The 22,403-nt window shown below is 42.0% G+C and overlaps 1 protein-coding gene across 6 annotated transcripts in view; it reads left to right on the plus strand.

The window, feature by feature from the left end:
* UBASH3B (ubiquitin associated and SH3 domain containing B) overlaps window positions 1-17,954 on the plus strand; it is a 136,510-nt gene extending 118,556 nt beyond the window's left edge. For 5 of the 6 annotated variants that reach the window (XM_025893395.2, XM_025893396.2, XM_073903865.1 and 2 more), the window contains exons 11-14: window positions 1,196-1,340; window positions 10,115-10,221; window positions 11,754-11,863; window positions 13,139-17,954. In XM_025893395.2, the coding sequence (XP_025749180.1) occupies window positions 1,196-1,340; window positions 10,115-10,221; window positions 11,754-11,863; window positions 13,139-13,276 (500 nt within the window). In that variant the 3' untranslated portion in view covers window positions 13,277-17,954. Of the gene's footprint in view, window positions 1-1,195; window positions 1,341-1,600; window positions 2,319-10,114; window positions 10,222-11,753; window positions 11,864-13,138 lie in introns of those variants that run through there. The other variant, XM_025893398.2, reaches the window with a different exon arrangement.
* The last annotated feature ends 4,449 nt before the right edge of the window (window positions 17,955-22,403 follow it).

Below are 22,403 nucleotides of genomic sequence, written 5' to 3' on the forward strand. Positions count from 1 at the left end.
TGGATAAAGGTCAATGAGTCCATCCTTCTGCCTGTAGACAGCCCTACACCTAGGTTATCCTAGACTTGTGGGACATTTAGCCAATGGAAAGCTTCAAATGTGGAATTCTTAGCCATGATTCTTTTGGAAGATGTCTTTGCAAGCGTCCCCAAATCATACTGTGGCGGCATTAAATGACATGAAAGGAGGTATACAGATCATTTTTTGCTTGAAAATGTAAAGCCCTCTTGGATGAATGGTAGGCTTGTGAAATACCGTTGTCTGGCAATAATTTGGAGCCTACAGAGTGTGATCCCTTTTTTTTGCAGTGAAACAGTGAAATCATTTCCTCCCACTCTGCTCTGTTTTTGCTTCTTGTTTATAGTAGCAACGGTGCTCCTGAGTATCTACAAATCTTAACCATCCCTGTTTCTGCAGTTAATTGGATGGCTTTGAAAGGACCATTGCTATAAAGATACTCAACTTTCACCCTAAAATCTGGGGAAGCTTGAGTTACAGGGATCTCCATTCTCATTTCACTGGAAGGAAAACTAGTAGAAACAGAGTGGAACTATTCACTTCTACCAAACAAATGAATGAGCCAGAAATAGCCAAGCCAATGAAGAATGGACACTACCTTTGAGGCTTCTATTCCTTAAGTCAGCCAGAATGCATTTATATATTAAAATTCTTTATGTTGCCGTTAGCCCAGTTTTTTAATATATAAAGAAAGTTAAACAGGGACAAGTCCTACTCTGAGGGTAATTATACTTTGAGAAAGCACAGGACTTGGAAATACTCAAAACTGGATTTTCTGGTAGAGAAAATGAATAATTTACATGATAGTCAAATACAGTATAAGCTATTGTAGAGCAGTGGATGCTAAGAGAGTTTCTGAGGTTTCTTAGCAAGGCCATCTTGGGACTTCCCTTAGAAAAAGCCATTCTAGTGGTCACAGAAGTACATAGGTGATATGGGTAGTGACTTGTGTTCCTTTCCTTAAGTCAAAGACCACGTAAAGCCAGCACACATCCTGTTGGTGGGGCCACTGTATCAAACTCATATGTTTGTCACACATGGAAATTAAAAAACCCCTTGACCAAACCCACGTGCTTCCACCTTCTTTTAGCTATATGTGGCAACTGGTAGAAAAGAGAATAGATTTACCAGAATATGTATGGCAATTCCTTCATCTTCATTTTATTTCACATCTAAGGTTTACAACAAGAAAACCACTTGAAGATTCGTGTAGAGCCTGGCTTATTTGAGTGGACGAAATGGGTTGCTGGGAACACATTACCTGCGTGGATACCTCCATCAGAGTTAGCTGCCGCCAACCTGAGTGTTGATACAACCTACAGGTAACCCTCTGAGCTGCTACCTCCCAGAGTCAGTGTGGGTGTACTTTTCTATACCAGGTCAGGCCAACTATGGAGATGAAGGACCCGGCAGAGCCCATGGGCAGGTGTCCATAGTGGTGGGAGTCAAGTTACAATTTGAAAAACCACAACCGGAGAAAGCTAGCATCCCCTCGTACTTAGCACGAGTATGGACACACATTGGGCTTTCCTGACTTCATTAGATCTCTTTCAGTGAATGACAAAACCACTTTGCATTCCAGGATTGTGCACCAGCTAAGGATGATGCAGTTCCAGAAGCTTGTTGGGGGTTAAGGGAAATGACAGGGTCTTGCCTTGGACTGTCATTTTTCAAAGATTTTTAATTCTCTTTATCTTCATTTATTATTGCTGTAACCCCAGAATAAAGGCGAGCCACTTTAGGAAAGCCTCTTGTACTCTCTTATATATGAAAGTCATTCACTTAGTGACCACACATAACAATGATGGCAACAACGACTAAGCTCTATTGATCATTGTCTGCATGTCAAGCACTGTGTAATCTAATCTGCTTTACCATCTCCCCATTCCTAGTTCTTGGCTTTTTTCATGAGACCAGACTGTGCTGGGAGTAAAAAGAAGTGTTTAGAGATTGATCACAAACGAATAATCCACATGGAAGCAATTAATGTAACTATATTATTATTGGTGAATTCTTAACTCTCAAAACTGTACTCGGGCGTTTGTAAAATGTCCCTCAGAAGGGATATTCATGCCCATTATAGAGGGGAATTAAGTTCATATTTCTTAAGGCAGAATTTGGAGCAAGTGACCAATATAAATAGCAGTTTCCTCCTTGTGATATCCTGTGACCTTTCATTTCAAATACCTACCCAAACCACAAATGAAGCAATGTGAGCTTCTGGCGAGGATAGTAGAAAATATCTTTTTTCCATATTCATTTTCCTCTTCTGTAAATAAAACTTCGGATGACCCCATAAATTAATGTGTGCTACTTACTTAAAGGAATTAGCATGCCTCAAAAATAAAACAATCTATCAGATCCCCTACTAATAATTCAATCGAGCCTTGAACAACATAGAGGGTGAGGGGTGCTGACCCCCACACAAATTCACATATAACTTTAGATTTCCCAAAGCTCAACTACTAATAGTCTACTGTTGACCAGAATTCTTACTGATAACATAGTCAACACATACTTTGTAATCTAACCAAAGAGGCAAAGAATGTATACTCAGAAAACTATAAAATACTCATGAAAGAAATTGAGAAAGACACAAAGAAATGGAAAAACATTCCATGCTCATGGATTGGAAGAACAAATATTGTGAAGATGTCAAAGCTACCTAGAGCAATCTACACATTCAATGCAATCCCCATCAAAATACCATCCACTTTTTTCAAAGAAATGGAACAAATCATCCTAAAATTTGTGTGGAACCAGAAAAGACCTCAAATAGCCGGAGGAATGTTGAAAAAGAAAAGCAAAGCTGGCGGCATCACAATTCCGGACTTCAAGCTCTGTTACAAAGCTGTCATCAAGACAGTATGGTACTGGCACAAAAACAGACACACAGATCAACGGAACAGAATTGAGAGCCCAGAAATGGACCCTCAACTCTGTGGTCAACTAATCTTCAACAAAGCAGGAAAGAATGTCCAATGGAAAAAAGACAGTCTCTTCAACAAATGATGTTGGGAAAATTGGACAGCCACATGCAGAAGAATGAAACTGGACCATTTCCTTACACCACACACAAAAATAGACTCCAAATGGTTGAAAGACCTAAATGTGAGACAGGAGTCCATCAACATCCTAAAGGAGAACACAGGCAGCAACCTCTTCGACCTCAGCCTCAGCAACTTCTTCCTAGGAACATCACCAAAGGCAAGGGAAGCAAGGGCAAAAATGAACTATTGGGACCTCATCCAGATAAAAAGCTTTTGCACAGCAAAGGATATAGTCAACAAAACCAAAAGACGACTGACAGAATGGGAGAAGATATTTGCAAATGACATATCAGATAAAGGGCCAGTATCCAAAATCTATAAAGAACTTATCAAACTCAACACCCAAAGAACAAATGATCCAATCAAGAAATGGGCAGAAGACATGAACAGACATTTTTCCAAAGAAGACATCCAAATGGCCAACAGACACATGAAAAAGTGCTCAACATCGCTCGGCATCAGGGAAATCCAAATCAAAACCTCAATGAGATATCACCTCGTACCAGTCAGAATGGCTAAAATGAACAAATCAGGAAACGACAGATGTTGGCGGGGATGCGGAGAAAGGGGAACCCTCCGACACTGTTGGTGGGAATGCAAGCTGGTGCAACCACTCTGGAAAACAGTATGGAGGTTCCTCAAACAGTTGAAAATAGAGCTACCATACGATCCAGCAATTGCACTACTGGGTATTTACCCCAAAGATACAAATGTAGGGACCCAAAGGGGTACGTGCACCCCAATGTTTATAGCAGCAATGTCGACAATAGCCAAACTGTGGAAAGAGTCAAGATGTCCATCAACAGATGAATGGATAAAGAAGATGTCATGTGTATGTACACACACACACACACACACACACACACACACACAATGGAATATTATGCAGCCATCAAAAAGAATGAAATCTTGCCATTTGCAACAACGTGGATGGAACTGGAGGGTATTATGCTGAGCGAAATCAGTCAATCAGAGAAAGACATGTATCCTATGACCTCACTGATATGAGGAATTCTTAATTTCAGGAAACAAACTGAGGGTTACTGGAGTGGTGGGGGTGGGAGGGATGGGGTGGCTGGGTGATAGACATTGGGGAGGGTATGTGCTATGGTGAGCGCTGTGAATTGTGCAAGACTGTTGAATCACAGATCTGTACCTCGGAAGCAAATAATACATTATATGTTAAAAAAACAAAAGAAGAAGAAAAAGATAGGAGCGGAAGAATGAAGGGGCGAGATTGGAGGGGGAGAAAAACCATGAAAGATGATGGACTCCAAAAAACAAACTGAGGGTTCTAGAGGGGAGGGGGGTGGGGGGATGGGTTAGCCTGGTGATGGGTATTAAAGAGGGCACGTTCTGCGTGGAGCACTGGGTGTTATGCACAAACAATGAATCGTGGAACACTACATCAAACACTAATGATGTATGGTGATTAACATAATAAAAAAAACACATACTTCGTATGTTTTATGTAGTCTCTGCTGTATTCTTACAATAAAGCTAGACAACAGAAAACATAAATTTATAGTACTGTATTTATAAAAAAAAAAAAATCCACATATAAGTGGACCCACACAGTTCAAACCCATGTTGCTCAAGGCTCAACTGAACTTCACATTTTGCCCTATCTACCCTATGGCAACTGTTTTTCCATCCTTGGTGGGAAATAGCAATAAATTATTGTCCCCATGCCAATAGCCCTCATCCCTCTGGGCTGGAAAGAGGGTAAGTTATTGCCAACATTGGTGAAATGACTTTCCTGACTCACCCCCAGCACCTCCCAGCCAACCTGGGCCAACCATGTCTTCAGTTTCCCCCTTAATTGCATCCTGTTCTTCCCAAGCTCATTTACAAAGTTCTCCAGAATCATTCTGTCTGAGCCTTTCAGTGCACATGCAGACACACACAGCAACAGTAGAACAAGCAGAGGGATGAACACCAGGAACTTGGGGGCCAGGACATGGTCCTTATTCCAGATTTTTCTTTTCTTCTACAGAAAATCAAAATTCAATTCAACCGCTTCTCATACAAAGGGGAGAAAAGGATAAAGCCTCTAATTCTATAAATCGATTGTGAAAGTCAACAAAAGAGCACATGAGAGGCACAGCTCCTAGAGTTAAAGTCCCTCTGAAGTTAATTATGCCAAGTGCGCCAGATTTTTGAAGTAGTGATGCCTGAATGACTGAATAAATGTGGTGGGCAGAGGGCAAGGACTGAGAGTGTATTATACATCAAGGAAGCACCACTTAGAGAGTCCTGTCACCTTGGAACAAGAAGGAGTGAGGATGGAAGCAGGTTAAGGAAAACCAGCCTGGTGACTAATACCCAAGCGTCATCCACAGGCCCGAAGACGGAGCCCGGAGGCTGGGTGTAAAAAGCACTCCCAGTCTTAGGGCGTTGGGCCAGAAGGATCAAGGCAGAAAAAAACAAAATATACACCATTTGGATAGGGCTTCAGAACAGGGCTCTAAACAGGGGTGCTAGGGGAATGGTATGTGGATGGGGACATGAGTCTGGAGTGTTAGAGGGGCAATGAATCATACTTTATTGTGGGGCTCAAGGCAGAAGCCTGCACTATAGCCTAGGTCAAAGCGGGGTGGGGAGTAGAGTGTGTACCGGGGAGAATACTATTCCAGGGATGCTACCTGAGCACCCAGTGCCCTGAGTTCCAGGTCTAGTTGGTGGTCGGAGGCCTACCTGACTCTGAGTACAGTACATAGGTCCTGCGCTTACAGCTAGAAGCATGGTGCGTGCTGCAGACAGGGGTGAGGAAGCTTGGACTCTGGCCTACCCCCATCAGAACTAGTTCAACCATGGAAGCCTTTCATAGGTTCCGCTTCAAGGCAAGGACTGCCAAAGGCAAGAACTGACCTGGAGAAACTGGATCCCAGCATCTACCTGCTCTTCACTTCTACAAATCTCAGACTTTACGATGTGGTCTCACCATGGAAATGATTCCCTGAGCCATACAAAGTGGCCTTTTGTCACTGTGCAGGGCTCCTGGGAGACCAGGTGATGTAAGTGGTAATGGAACTGGATGAGAGGTGGGGATGGAAAAAAGAGTTTGCTCCAGAACAATGAGGTCCATCCCTAAAAGTGGTGATGCATGTCTCCCTCTATCCCCCAGGGTGTTGTGAGACTCAGAAGGTTGTTTCCTAGGACAAGTATGCTTGCTGAGGGAATGTGATTTCGATGAGCATGGGTTTCCTTCACATGGAAGGGGATGGCACGGAGAATGCCGTTCTTCCTCTCTGGACAGTAAACCTAAGGGCACAGAAGGGCAGCCTTGAGGGGGTACACTGTCAAAAGCCATCCAAAATGCCTCTGGGTTTACAGGCAGTGATCTCAGACCCAGATTCAAATCCAGGGCCTAAGAGTTGCTAATGGTGTAAGTGTAGGCAAGTCATCTCCAGCCTTTCGGAGCCTCGGTTTTGTCAACCACAAACAGGATTTGCAAAAGCGTTGCTAGGAGGGCTCTGTTCAAAGCAAACAAGTAGGACACTTCACGCAGAGCCGGACCCATGGGAACCTCTCAGTAAATCTCTGTAGTTGCAGTAGCAGCAGTAACGTATTCTGATCAAGAGGCCACGTGAATTCACTTTGAGGGCTCACAACCACCTCCATCCACCATCCACTAAACGCCAACAATGAAAGACAAAATAAGACAGGAAATATGATACAGTTGTACTCAAAAACAAGATACACTTCTCACAGACTGGCAACTCTAAGTAACAAAGGAAGATGGGAGCAGGCAGAAGTGGCTGAGATTGAAGACATGCAGCGTCACCAAGATGGGAGAGCCCTGCACTGATCATCGATCAACCTCTCATGCACCTTTGTACACTGTGCATAATTATCATTTGCACCAATAGCCTGCTCACCCCAACCATACACTGAGAGCTCCTCAAGCACAGAAACTGGGTTCTCTTCATCTCTGTGTTCCCTGAGCTTTTCCTGTTTCCAGGTGTATGGTCTGTGTTCAAAATAAGAAAGAAAAGGAAAACACTGATGAAGATTTCATAATGTCACAAATCCAGCGGACCTAATATCTGTGTTGAAAATCTACCCTTACAACTCCCCAGACTCATTTTACAAGGCCAGCATTCCCCTGATACTAAAGCCAGATAAGTAATCTATAGGAAAGAGATAAGGACTCTATAAGAAAAGAGAACTACAGACCAACATTCCTCATAAATATAGATGTAAAAATTCTCAACAAAATATTAGCGAACCAAATTCAACAGCACATTAAAAGAATCATACACTGTGATCAAATAGGATTTATCCCTTGGATGCCAGGATGGTTCAACATACAAAACTCAATATATGATATACTGCATTTGTAGAACAAAAGCCAGAAATCATATGAATATGCTCAACTCATGAAGAAAAATCATTTGACAGAATACCCCATCAATAATAAAAATGCTCAACAAATTGGTATAGAAGGAATATAGCACAACATAATAAAGGCCATGTATGACAAGCCCACAGCTAACATCAAACTCATGGTGAAAGACTGAAAGCTTTTCCTCTAAGATCAGGAACGAGGCCCACTCTTACCACTCATGTTCAACAAAGTACTGAGAGGCCTATCCAGAGCAGTCAGCCAAGAAAAAGAAATAAAAGGCACCCAAATTGGAAAGAAAGAAAGAAGTAAAAATGTCTTTGTAGATCATATGATTTTATATAGAAAATCCTAAAGACTCCACCATAAGACTGTGAGAACTACACATTCAAGTCTCTCAAACTACTGAGTTTGTTTGTGGAACCACAAACTCATTAAAGTTGCAGGATACAAAAATCAACATACAGAAATAATTTGTGTTTCTATGCACTAACGACACATCTGAAGGGGAAATAAAGCAATCCCATTTAGAATAGCATCGAAAACAAAATACTTAGGAATAAAATCAGTGAAAGAGGTGAAAGATCTGTACACCGAAATATACAAGACTGCTGAAAGAAACTGAAGAAGACACAAACAAATGGAAAGATATCCCATGTTCATGGATCAGAAGAAGAATATTAAAATGTCCATACTACCCAAAGCCATCTATAGATTAAATGCAATCCCTATCAAAATCCCTATGGTGTTTTCCACAGAAAGAGAAAAAACAATCGTAAAATTTGTATGGTACTACAAAAGATCCTAAATAGCCAAAGTAAACCTGACAAAGAACAACAAAGCTGGAAGCATCACACTTCCTGATTTCAAGCTATACTACAAATCTATGCTAATCAAAACAGTGTGGAACTGGCATAAAAATAGACACAGACCAATGGAACAGAATTGACAGCCTAGAAATAAATCCTGAAATACATGTTCAACTAACAGTTGACAAGGGAGCTGATAATACTCAGTGAGGTACGATAGTCTCTTCAGTAATGGTGTTGGGAAAATTGGATAACAGCATGCAGATACACCAGTCACAAAAATTAACTCAAGATGAATTAAAGACTTGGGGCGCCTGGGTAGCTCAGTTCTTAGGTGTCTGCCTTCGGCTCAGGTCCTGGGATCGAGCCCTGCATCGGGCTCCCTGCTCCGCGGGAAGCCTGCTTCTCCCTCCCCCACTCCCCCTGCTTGTGTTCCCTCTCTCGCTGTGTCTCTCTCTGTCAAATAAATAAATAAAATCTTTTAAAAAAAATTTTTTTAAAAGATGAATTAAAGAATGAAACATAAGAACTGAAACCATGTAAAGTGAGACTCCATCAAACTAAAGTTTTTGCAAAGCAAAAGAAACAATCCAAAAAATGAAAAAGCAACCTACAACATAGACAGGATGTCTGCAAACCATTTATCTGATGGGGGTCAGTATCTAAAACGTACAAAGAACTCCTACAACTCGATAGTAAAAAAAAAAAAAAAAAAAAAAAACCTGATGTAAAAATGGGCAGAAGAATTTAACAGATATTTTTCCAAAGACGACATACGAATGGCTAGCAAGTACAAGAAAAGATGTCAATGTCACTAGTCATCAGGAAAATGCAATTTCAAACCCCAACGAGATACCACCTCACACCTGTTAGAATGGCTGTCATCAAAAAGACAAGAGCTATCCAGCATTGGTGACAATGTAAATTGGTGCGGCCACTATGGAAAACAATATAGAGATTCCTTTAAAAATTAAAAATAGAGCTACCATATGACCCAGCAATCCCACTTCTGGGTATATAATTCAAAGGAAATGAATACAGGAGCTCGAAGAGATATCTGCACATGATATCACTCATGTGTAGAATCTAAAAAGCCAAACTCAGAGAAACAGACAGCAGAAGGGTGATTTCCAGGGACTGGGGGATGGGGAAAAATGGGGAGATGTTGGTAAAAGGACACAAACTTCAAGTTCTGGGGCTCTAATGCACAGTGTGGTGATTATTTGATAATACAGTATTGTATACTTGAAAGTTGCCAAGAGGGTCGATCTTAAATGTTCTCACCACAAAAAGGAACCAGTGATCATGTGACGTGATGGAGGTGTTAGCTTAACACTATGGTGGAAATCATCTTGTAAGAACAGGTGTACCTGACCAACACTTTCACACCTTGAAATTACACAACGTTAAGTGGCAATTCTATCCCAATAAAACTGGAAAAAACTTTAAAAATAAACAAAACCTATTCTTACAGCTTATGGTGTATGAGGCTAGAGAAGAGGGGCTTGGGAACTCTACAGAGATAAAGAAATCTAAGCTCTGCTTTGCTTCCTGTTAGCTGTGTGACCCAGTACTACTGGTCAGAAAATTAGTCAAACTGCTTATGAGTTAACCCGCAAGTGGTACCTGTACTGAGTGTTTCACGTTTCCCCTGGTCACTCCGACACCTTGCATGCACAGCCTTTATTTCTGCACATTCTGTACATTTCAACCCCACTCCCATAGAGTGGAACTACTCTTCTCTATACCTCCATCCTTTATAGGGAAATGGGTAAACAGAAATATGGAAACTCTAGAAAGGTCTTAACGTAGAAGTTTAGAATCCTATCTATTGCTTTGTCTTGGGATCAAAATGTTTTCATTGCCTTTGTTCATTTTTTCTCTTACAGACCTCACATTCCAGTCAGCAAATTAGTGGTTTCAGAATCCTATGACACTTACATTAGTAGAAGTTTCCAAGTGACAAAAGAAATAATAAGTGAGTGTAAAAGTAAAGGTAGGTGATATCATTTTTGACTCTATATTTAAATATGTGGTCATTCCTCCATCATGGTCTATAAGCTATTCAAGATGTTTCAACTTGCTTTAGCAGACTTGCTTAATAAGAGAGAGAAGTAATTCCCAACTTTCTTATAGATACTTTCATGTTAAATTTGTAATAGTCTCTCGAGTACCTAAAACGGTAGATATGCCATGGGGATATACCAGACTTAGTTACTATATGAAATCATTTAGAATTCTACGTCACAGCTATTTATCTTGCACTCTGTGAAGGAAGTTCCCTGTTACAATTTCCAGAAGTTTTATAGCATAACACTATTTTTGCCTATGATTTGATCCAGCAGCATGGATGCCCACAAAAAGCACACCTGCTACCATTAACCAAGAGCAGTGTTCTGGAAGACTCAAGTCTGTTACTGAATTTGATAAACACTGAATTCAAATATTTAATGAAACATAAGACTATTCACCATCAATTTTGAGAGAAAAAAGGGATTACAAAAGTATATGCACATTTCTACTGCTTTTTAAGTTATCTTCATAAAGCAAAAACTAGAATTATACACACCCAAATGTTAACAGTGGAGAGCCCTGGTCAGCAGTATTGTAGTACATTGCCACCTCTCAGTTAACATTGAGAAACCACTCATTTCATTTACTACTCCTGTGCTCCCCACTGTAAAGATACTCATCAGCATAGGCTATCAACCAAAAAGTATCAAGTGCTCCCAGTTCTACAGTGGCAACATTGAAAACTGTATTAGAAGAAGTAGCAGAGAGCCCTGTAGACATAGAATAGTTTTGTGTCTTGATTGTGGTGTTTACAAAGAGTCACACAGGTGATAGTGAAACCTGGTGGAATCCAAGTAAACTGTGGATTATACCAGCACCCATTTCCTGATTTTGCTAGGGTACCATAGCTAAGCAAGATATTCCCACTGGACGAGGCTGGATGCCTGGTATGTGGGACCTCCCTGGTGTGCATATGTGTATATATACTATATGCTAAACTATATACTATATACACACACACATAATGTGTATCTATGTTTGTGTATATACATATTACACGATATGTCATACATATATGATATGTAACTTTACACATTGTATATATTTACAATTGTGTGTATGTATATAATTATAACCTCCTGTGCATCTATAATTATTTTAAGATTAAAAGTTTTTTTTTTTTTTAATGATAATAGGCTGCCTTAACAATACAAAGCATTTCAAAATACTGTTTGGCCAAATTCTCTCATTCTTGAGAATGCCTGTCCCTCCCTGGAATATTTGACCTTCAGTATTTACAAAGTTTACATAGGTCTTTATAGAAATGGTCTGCCCAGGGGCACCTGGGTGGCTCAGTCGGTTAAGAGTCCCATGTTGGGCTCCACACTCAGTGGAGAATCTGAAGATTCTCTCCCCTGCCCCTCTCCACTCTCTTTCTCTCTCTCTCAAATAAATAAATCTTAAAGAAAGAAAGAAAAGAAATGGTCTTCCCAGTCCTTGCTTTTCTTCCCCCAGGAAATAACATCCTGATTGTGGCTCATGCATCTTCCCTGGAAGCGTGTACCTGCCAACTTCAGGGTCTGTCCCCTCAGAACTCCAAGGACTTTGTACAAATGGTCCGAAAGGTAATTCATATCTATATCTCAGAGGCCTGTGGTGCCAAACAGTTTTACAACAGTTCCCTGACTGGCTGAATGCTAAGTTGTTTGAAGCCTGTGTTCCCTCTGAGATGGGAAGATGCATGTATTGATTCACTCAACCAAGATGTACTGAGTGGTGCTCTGTGTAAGGTGCTTTATTAGGCCTTGTGTAAGAGAAAAAGATGTGTTTGAGCAAGTTTTAGTTTCTAAGAGTGCAAATTTAGGAAATAGCTAAGAATTCTAAGCAAATTGTCTGGATTTCCCTGAGGGGCCATGGATTGGATGAAGAGGGGTGAGTGGACCCAAACAGAGCATCTGACAGCTCAGCTAGGAGAGGGCCTGGGTGGCAGGCCAAAGGAAGCAGTGATTTAAGACGATCAGGCTGCAAGGCAAACCAGGAACAAGGCCATGAGACAAAACCCATGAGAATGACCCACACATCTGGATTCTTCCTTCTCATGTCCGTGAAAGAGGCTTTCCCATCAGCGGCCCTCCCACACACTTCCCTCCAGGCTGACTTACGTGCTTCCTGTATCTTCCCCCAGAGAACCTGATTCAAACTCAATTGCAATGCTTTTCTCATTTTTTTTAAGTTTATTTATGCATCTGTGTCTACCCATTACTCTGTAAGCTGCTTGAGGGCAGAGATTTTTGTCTTGTTTATAACTGCAGCTATGGTCCCATGCACAAAAATACGTTTAGAGATGAGATGCCATGGCTCCTGACATTAGGAAGGGTACAGCTTCAGCTTTGAATATTACAGATACCCGTGCCAAGAAGGAAAAAAAAAAAATAAGAAAAGACGAAACTGGGTGAAATATTTTTTAAAATAGCGTAATCTCTCCCGTGGTCCAAATATAATTTCTGGAATGTCTGAGCTGCAATTTTAGCTTGATTCACAATTAGGAATTAACTCTGAGCACCTTAGCTTTCTGTGTGATTGTCCTTTTTCCTCCCACACTATTATGCAGCAATCTAGAAACAATTACTTAATTACACCAGGGGAGCTCACCATTTAATGAATCTTTCTGATGAATCCCCTTGCAATATAAATACCCTTCCCTCTAATTTGTCACTTTTATCCATTTCATTTTTCTTTATTGATTTTTGGAAGAGATGCAGGGTCTACAAAGCCCCTATCAATTCCTGTGACTATTCCTGATTCCCAACGGCCACCTGAAGGTCTTTATGTGTAGGTCAAAGCGAAAGCATTAAACCTCTGTTTTCTATTTCCCCCTTCCTTTACTACTCTGACTTCAGATCCCGTACTTGGGGTTTTGTTCCTGTGAAGAACTAGGAGAAACTGGAATATGGCAGCTGACAGACCCACCTATCCTTCCTCTCACCCATGGACCAACTGGGGGCTTCAACTGGAGAGAGACCTTGCTACAAGAATAAACCGTACCAGTGAACGAGAAGAAAAGGCTCTAGAAAGCCTTTGGGAGAAGTGTCTTTCTGTGTGTTTAGTAACAGTGGCAAAGTCCGCACCACCATCTAAGCGGACACCTCAGAACAATTTAGCAGATTTCCTTTCATGCTTTAAAGCTCTGATGACGAGACTGTGGGAATGAGAAAAAGACTTGATTCAGGGATAAAATCATTCTCTCTGGATGCTTACCTAGCTAACAAGGCTTTCGAGAATTGTCTTCCTAAATCAAGGCACCTGCTACAGCAGAGGATGTGTTCTTCCTTCCGTACACGGCTAAGGAGTCGGAATGCTCTTAGAGGGAGCAGTCAGCCTGCTCTGAGGGGGAATGCAAGAGGAGGGAGTATGTCCAGAATCCAGCTGGAGAGACACACTGAGCTGCCAGTTTGGGGATAGGATTTTCTTTTTAACTCCATGTTCCAGTTAGGCAAAGCCAAGCTGAGGAATTCTTTTAAGGTTATTAGAAAACGTGCCCCTGCAGAGAGTTGTTCTTATTACACATCAGATTCTACCCTCAATATGACCCACACACCCGTGCTGCTAGCTCAAGACACCTGCTTGGATGACCCCCATCTACCCTGGTACTTATCGCCACATTTTCTCTAGAACAGCTCACTACGGCTTTCTCCTACGGCCCCTCCCCCTCGCTTCTGTCTGTGCAATGGGGAGAGCAAGCACTTTTGGATACTCAGGAGGGAGACAAATGTATTCAATTGTGGGAAGCAAAGAATTTGCAAAATATAAAGTGACCTGGAATTATCCATGTTACAGCACTTCCAAATCACCATGATTTGCTTGTCTTTGCCCCTAGAATCTAGACTGTGGTAACTGGTTAAGGATGTTGACAATTTGAAGGCATGTGTGTTCGATCCATTATTTGAGTCCACAAGAAGCTCATTCCTGTGCAATATGGATGTCTTTACAAACCATACCAAGGGTCAGGTCATTGTACACTTACAGTACCTGTCACTCATGGCAGATCATCCACCAATGCATCAGTTATACCAGGGATGTATAAAGAAGTCAGGGAACTAATTTAAAGGATGACAGTCACGATTGCTGTTTGTGCTGTCATTTTTTTATTTGTTTGTTTTTCTATAACTTAAAATATGTAGGTAGGGCTACTTAAGAAAAGGTGGGAGAGCCACGTCCTGTGGTTTCTCATCACACCTGCTTCCTGAATTCAGAGGGAGTTTTTTGAAAAGAAAAATAAATGACAATCAAACTAAATATCAGTTATCGACGTGTATTTAATTGTGTGACTAGGTGACTGTCGGCAGCAGACGATGGTCTGGTGCGGTGTAGTTCACTATGTAGACTGTGCAAATGAGATCCCAGACATGTAAAGAAACAGTGTAAAAAAATCAATATACGTTGTAGCACTGAATAATACATATAAAACCCAGTATATCAAAATAGATAGATCTATGCTCCTATTTGAAACTGGAGTTTGAGGATTCCTAAAAAGAAGAGGAAGTGAAAGGATGCTGGCTATGTATGTTAATCAGCATAGAGGATTACAGTTGTGGGGCTTTTTTAGGCCACTTAGACAAATATGTCATGAATTTTAGATTTTAAGAAACAAACTTGATTTCTTCTAGCATTGCACAAACATAGATCCAGCTCCTGGGTATAAAAACACTCTGTGCTAGGGTTCTAGAGGGGAGGGGGGCGGGGGGATGGGTTAGCCTGGTGATGGGTATTAAAGAGGGCACGTACTGCGTGGAGCGCTGGGTGTTATGCACAAACAATGAATCATGGAACACTACATCAAAAACTAATGATGTAATGTATGGTGATTAACATAACAATAAAAAAACCACTCTGTGCTGATACCATTGAGTAACAGAAATGTTTCAACCTTAAAAATGGGGGAAATATTCCCATTAAAAGAGTCTAAGAGAAAAATCACATTACGGCCGATGCGATGTCACTGCTGTTCATTCTTCTATCTGTAATGAAATGAATCTACTATTTAATCGGATCTGTAATGTTTATTAGATTCTCCACAAATTTTCATGGGCTTCCAATGTTTGGAATAATGCGTGAACACCTTACATCTAACTTCCTTGAAAACTACAGCAGTGTGTTCTGGGCAGTGTCTGTACCTGAACAGAACAGAGTTCAGGATAGGTTATCCTCTCCCTCCCTCTCAGCTATCTTGGTCCTATGATGACCGAGAGGCCAGTTTAGCTGGGCAACAATCCATTGTCCTTAGCACAATATGGACAGAGCCTTAGGCGGTCATCTATGTGAGCAGGAGGCAGAGATCTGAAATCATTTCCTGAATAATTTAGGTGGAAAACCCTAAATAAGGAGTTTATTCCTCTGCTTTCATTATCCAGATTGTTTATCAAAATGGCCTGAATGACCTGAATTCACATTAAATTCTCTTTTCACGTATTCTTTTTTTAAAAACTAAGACTCCAACGGAGAAATTCTTTGAAAATCATGTTGAATCTCTGTAATAAAAGGAATGCACAAGTGTATTACATGATTTCATTTTCATCCAAAAATTCTAAGTTGACATCACAACCTGAACCTCAGCTTGGTTCTTTTTGATCTGAGGCTGATGCTTATTAAGAACAAATGTTGGGGGCAGGGAAGAGCGGGCAGGAAGGAAGGAAGGAAGGAAAGAAGGAAGGAAGGAAGGAAGGAAGGAAGGAAGGAAGGAAGGAAGGAAGGAAGGAAGGACATCAAGGTAAGAAGAACCAAATGTTTCTTGCAGAGGGAAAAAAAAATTTTTTTAATGTAGAAAGTTGTCTCAAACGGAGATGAAATTAACTAGAGGATTTGGTCTGGGATTGAAACTCTGAAACAGTTTGCTGCTGGTACAAGTGTGTCGCATCAATCCGCTAATGCCCCAGTATTATTCATAGGTAGGACTTTGGTTTCGGTGATTTTAACATGCCATGTCTATTCCTTGTGGACTGGAATAATTGGCACATTTTAATGCACAAGCTGGGGGTCTCACTTTCCCAGGCTCTCTTCTCCATCACTGCATCGGTAGCTAGGAGCTTATTGCTTTACCGCAGTGTGGAGTTAGAATACAGTGTTTTCCATTACATTTAGATTCATAGAATCTGAATGGCTGATTAAATGGCCATCTGATGGCTGAAAGAGGGGGGTATTTTTCACCCTGTAGTGAATGGCTTGGAGGAGTTTCTACTTTTTATTTGAATTATACTTTAACCAAAGAATTATTTTAAAATAACCTTATATTTAAAAGATGATTTTGCAGAAAATAAAAAAAAAACAGTAATATCTCCTGGAGTGATCTCAGTTTGATAAATCATTGTGGATAGTTTTCTTGCATTTTAGGCTGATGTGGTCATTTTCCTGTCAGTGGTATTTGGATGCATATACATTGTCCTCCAGCTGCACTTAGCATTACCATAAATGTATCTTTTTCACTCAACTAGCTGTGTTCGTATTAAAGGAAGTCTTCTATTTCCATTACCTAGTGTCACTGGGAACTAACTGAAGAGCTGCAGTAAGAGAAGTTCCTATCTCATTGTCTTTGTGGAAAAGCGTCCCTCTGTAGCAAAAAGGGAGGCATTCCTCCGTAACCTAGGCACTCTGCAACTCCAGTGTTTAATTTGAAAGCAGTGATGAATTGCTCTTTTGAATCTACTCTGAGTAATGCGTGTGTTCGAATACAGATGAACCTCCCTTAATTTTCACAGGCAGAGTCACAACTATACTGTGTCTGCATGAACTCAGATAATGAGGCGTGGGGTTATTTGCATTTAAATTGTAGTCCTGCACATATATGAGAACTAAGAGGCGCGAGTCTAGTCGGGCTGCCTTGCAGGGGGGATGAGACTGGCCTGGGAGGGTAGGGAAAAGAGCATTTTAACATCTACTTAGGTTAATAGTCACTTTACAAAGGTGATGGGGGGATATTTTGTTCAGTGATGGCAGATGCTTTTCATGTTTAAACATAGGATTCAAATTGGATTTGCTTCTCTTTAACACTTCAACATAATGAATTTTTCCTAGGAAAGTAACTAGCTATAATGAAAATTCGAGGGAAGGAAAAAAAATGCCGCTAAAGACAGGAAATAACTTGATCTTTAAATACATATAATATTATGTTCAGTGTATATGTTTAAAATTATAGTGAGGAGTAGTCAAACTTAATATACAATCAGCTCTTACAAATGTCTTACACAGTGCCACTTAGCTGCCATTACCCATGCAAAAATCAGGATTTTGCAGCTGTTTAACTATTCTTGGACTCTGTACAGGGTACATAGTGTATAACGGGAAATGTGTGCTGGTTCTCTGATAGGAATGCCATCCTGAAGCATTTTGGTTATGCACAGACCATTCTCAACCTGATGTTTTTAGAGGTATATTGGTTTCTTTCTCATTTATAAGGCTCTTGTGTCTTTTTTATTATTATTCTATGTGATTCAGGTGTATTTATTTGAAAAAAAATGTTTGTCATTACAAGAAGGAAAACCACACCGAACTGTATTGCCGAATCCCTTGTAAACTACCTGTGGCATCTGCACTTTCCTGGCTGTGTGCTCTTCCTCTGGATACGGCTCCCACACCATTGTAATTAGATCATTCCATTCCATGAGCATCTCCGTTTAAGTGGTTCACAGACGATTTAATAAAGAGAAACTGTGTCCTCAGTCAGTCCAGAGCAATCTCATATTAAGTTCTGAGTGGTCTCTATGCCTATCATGTTTTTAGATGTTACTGTGGTCATTATTATTTCATAAATGTCCATTAAGAGTGCGATTCTTTGAAGCTCAGAGAGCCAGAGGGGCATTTGCTGCTGACGGAAATGGAAGGATGCTCCGGCAGCACTGTGGGTCTCTGGTCCCCTCTGGTGAGGCTTCTCTCTGAGTCACCCAGGTTGGAGAGGTGACACTCGCCCAGGAGTGAGAAAACGTGCTCCAAAATGTTCTCATTGCCCATGTGCGAGTCTTCATCCCTCAACTCTGCTCACCTTGAGGAGGTAGGTGCACCAGGGGCCATCCATAGATTAAGGATTTGGGTAAGAGAGAGAGGAAATCCAGCGCAAGCTAGGTTCCACTCTACCAAAAGCCATAATAGACCACCCCCCACCTTTTTTTTGAGGGAGAGAGTGAGCAGCACAGGAGGAGGGGCAGAGGGAGGGACTCTCAAGCAGACTCCCTGCTGACTGCAGAGCCCGACACAGGGCTCCATCTCAGGACCCTAAGATCATGACCTGAGCTGAAATCAAGAGTCGGATGCTCAACCCACTGAACCACACAGACGTCCCAACCCCATTTCTGAAGTAAAGATATGTCAAAGCTAATAGAAGTTATAATAAGCCATGTATGCAAATTTATACTCAGGACGCAAATGCAGGTTTTCATTGACAGAGCCAGCCATGAGCCAGGCACGGTTTACTGCCTGAGGAAACGTAACAGCTAATGCTCACATCTGACAAAAGACCAAGCTATGTTTAGCCTTGTGGGTGGTTCTCGGTCATTCTCTGCTTGACAGATTCCCAAACTCATTTTGCCCACTTGTGATGTATGTCAAAGCTGCCTGCACATCCAGAGAAAATGAATCCACATGCTTTGGATTTGTTTAAGCTGAAATCAGCAAAATGTCTTTTTTTTTTTCAATAGTTGAGAACCAAAAACCAGTCTTCCTTCTGAAGAAACAGAATACTTCATTTTGCCAGAAATAAATACATAAAACCCAGATGGCTTGCTCCTGACCATGAGAAGCTGCAGGTTTAGATAGCTACTGGGTGCCACTGTGTTGGTGAGGCAATCCAGAAGGTCTGTGTTATCACTGGAGAAGAATCTCATGCTGTACCAGGGAAGCAGCTCTAATTCTAGTGTCAGACAGAGTTGGGTTCTTATCCAGGCTTAGCTGCTTACTAGATCCCTTACATCGTTTTCACCTGTAAAATGGGCACATGAATTTTTACAGCACGGTTGTAAGATATGGGATAATGACTATAAAATGCCTAACAGGGGCACCTGGTTGGCTCAGTTGGTTAAACGTCTGACTCTTGGTTTCAGTTCAGGTCATGATCTCAGGGTCCTGGGATCGAGTCCAGTGTCAGGTTCTGTGCTCAGCATGGGAGTCTCCTTGTCCCTCGCCCTCTGTGCCTCCCCCTACTTGTGAGCACTGTCTCTAAAGCGAATAAATAAAATCTTTTAAAAAATATTTTCTTTTTCTCCCCCTCTCTACATACCCCCCCACTCTCTTATTCCCTCTCTTAAAAAAATAAAATGCCTAATAGGACATGCTAAGTAAGATACTATCTGCTAGTAAATAAACAACTGCTTTTGCTAAGACCAAAGGAAAATCACACATGTAGCCATTTTCTTATCTGTGGAAAATATCAGGGACAAGGAACAAAGTAGCCTCGTTCATACTGGTATTACTTTACTATTGTCCCCAGAAGTTATCTTCTGCAATAAGAGAATGTGTTGGTTGAATTCTGGGGTTTGCCTAAGAAGCTGCCTTAATGATTTACCACCTTCCTCTTAAAAGCACATTTTCGTTTGATTCTCATAATTTTACCAGGCAAGGAGAGCAGGTATTGTGAACTTGCTGTATGAAAGAAACAAAGACACGGAGGGCGTGGATTCATTCATCATTCTACAATACTGATTGAACACGATGTTCTTGGCAGGGTGGCAAGCTGGTGCTACAGTGGCAAATAAAGCAAGGTTCCCCCCCCCCTTATGGAGGAGAAAGAGAGACACTGAATACATAAACAAGATAATTACAGAGGTTGATCAATGTTGTCTAGGAAGAAAACTGGGTTATCCAATAGTAACTCTGGGAGGGATGTGGGGCAGGGCGTACTTTACATAAGGTTGGGTGCGGTATCCCCCGAGCAGCTGACAAGGAAGCCACCAGCTAAGGCTAAACAGAAACTGGGCATGGTGCAGAGGTAAATGAGGTTTCAGGAAGACAGAAGGAATGCAGATGTCCCCCAGTGATAAGGAGTTCCCTGGGTTAGAACACCAGGGGTCAGGGAGCTAAAGCTTAGTAAGCACGGCAGAAAGTGGGGAGAAACAAGGTTGGAGAGGCAGGTAGTCATCAATTCCTACTTGGGTTCTTTGTTCAGCATGATCCATTCGATTCAATTCTAGGCAGAAATCTTTAGAATAAAAGCTTAGTGGACTTCCTCCTTTTGCAGGAACATCTAATCTACCGTGGTTCCTGGGGGCATGAGATAGAGCCCCAGCCACCTGTGGTCTTCAGACTGATGGAGGATCTTATAAGTGTCACCGTGCCAGGCCCTTGGGATACTAGGTTTAATTCATACCTGCCAGTCATGCCTCCCATGCTGTAATTAGTCTTCCCACTTTACAGATGGAGAAACTGACACCAAGAGGCGAGGGTGTTACTGAGGGCTACAAGGTCACTAGTGACACAGCCCAGGTGACAAGTCCAGGTCGGTCTGCCTCCTACCCCCCACCTTATACTCATCCCACTAGGCTTCACTGCTGCTAAAAAGCCTTTTCTCAATAACTACAACGGCCACTGCTCTAGTTTAGAAAGCCTGCAGCCCCACTGCGTGTCTACAACAGAGCTCAAAGACTCCCAGCACCAGCTGCGAACTAGCCACCCATCTGCTGGGAAATGCAGCCCTTCTTGCCCTGGCCTTCGGAAAGGCCACAGATTCTTCACACCAGCCAAGAAATGTCAAGAAGAAAGTTTGGGTCCCTCTTGTAATTGCAATAAAAACCCCAGTGGCTTCTACACATGGGGAAATCCCCTGTCTCTTCTGACCCTTAAAATAGTCCATCTTTCACCCTACTTAATAAATGTCTCCTTTTTCAGTTTTTCTTTCTCCCCCAGGTAATGGTGGGAGAGAGAGGATATTTGTTTATTTCTCTAAAATCTGTCCCCACACCACCACTCCATGAAATGTTACTTCCTCTTAGTACTGGAACATAGTAGGAGGATTCATTCAGTGAAGATCAAAATGACAACCGGCTGTCAGTGGCGAGGCCTCCCAGATACAAGGTGGTCAGTAGACACCCTTCCATTAGAAAACAGGTAGAAGGTCACTCCCTGACCACCGCACTCCAAACTCATCTTTTCCTTCCATGTGACAAGCAGCCACAAAGCCGCCTTCCTCTGCGGAACCCCCTCAGGGCCTCAGGCTGGAGTGGGGGCGGTGAGGGGGTAGGAAGAACCGTGCAAACCACAGTTGCATGTCATTCAGAGTCATAAGCCTGCCTTGCAGCTCTGCCCCACAGACCATTTTAAACTTCAGTCCAGGGGACGATCATGACGTTTGTCAAGGTCTGTGACCAGTTGACTATCACACCCGTGGGTGAAAAAGATACACTCATCATTGCCCACGGTGCAATCTAAAGTAAGGTCTTCTTTAATGCTCGGGAAGAATTAGAGGTCAAACATCCTTTTAGGCTTCAGAGCAAAAAGAACATCTCAACTGGAGAGCCCATTCTTTCATTTGCTCACTCATTTGATAATTTATTTCATGTGCTGTTGTGGGTCAGGTGGCCCAGATGAGATGTTGATAGAGAGACTTGCGTGCACAAGTTTATGGGAGAGTGCTCTTGGGGACGAGACTTGTGAAGGATGCGAGATACTGAAGTGAGACCCAGTGGCCACCAAGGCCTCCCCTGAACCCGATCCCGCAGAGGGCTCTGGAGCTAGAATGTTTCCCTTCAGAGTCGCTCCACCTTGAGATAGAGGACAGAACTGCTACGTCCCCTCCTGGGTGCCCCATGGAGGAGGGAGGATGTTGGGTGAGACAGGTCTCTTCCACTAACAGCAATTCCCAGAGAGGGATCCCGCTGGCATGTGCCATCCTTCCAGCCCCCCTGGGGGGTCAGGGGAGAATCTGGGTGGCATGTCAGAGTGGAGCCCCCAAGTGCCAACTAACAACCAGCATTTAATTTAACTAACCTGAACTTTTTTCTCTGAATTAGATAATCATGGAAAACACATGTGGGAACATACCAGGTTCTCTTTAAATTAACCCTACAACTGAGTCAATGTAATAAACAACTATTAAAAACTGTCCTATAGGGGGCGCCTGGGTGGCTCAGTCGGTTAAGCCTCTGCCTTCGGCTCAGGTCATGATCCCAAGATCCTGGGATTAAGCCC

Source organism: Callorhinus ursinus, unplaced genomic scaffold (genome assembly GCF_003265705.2).
Source record: "Callorhinus ursinus isolate GAN/ISIS: 27379988/994484 unplaced genomic scaffold, GSC_fseal_2.0 scaffold19, whole genome shotgun sequence".
NCBI lineage: Eukaryota > Metazoa > Chordata > Mammalia > Carnivora > Otariidae > Callorhinus > Callorhinus ursinus.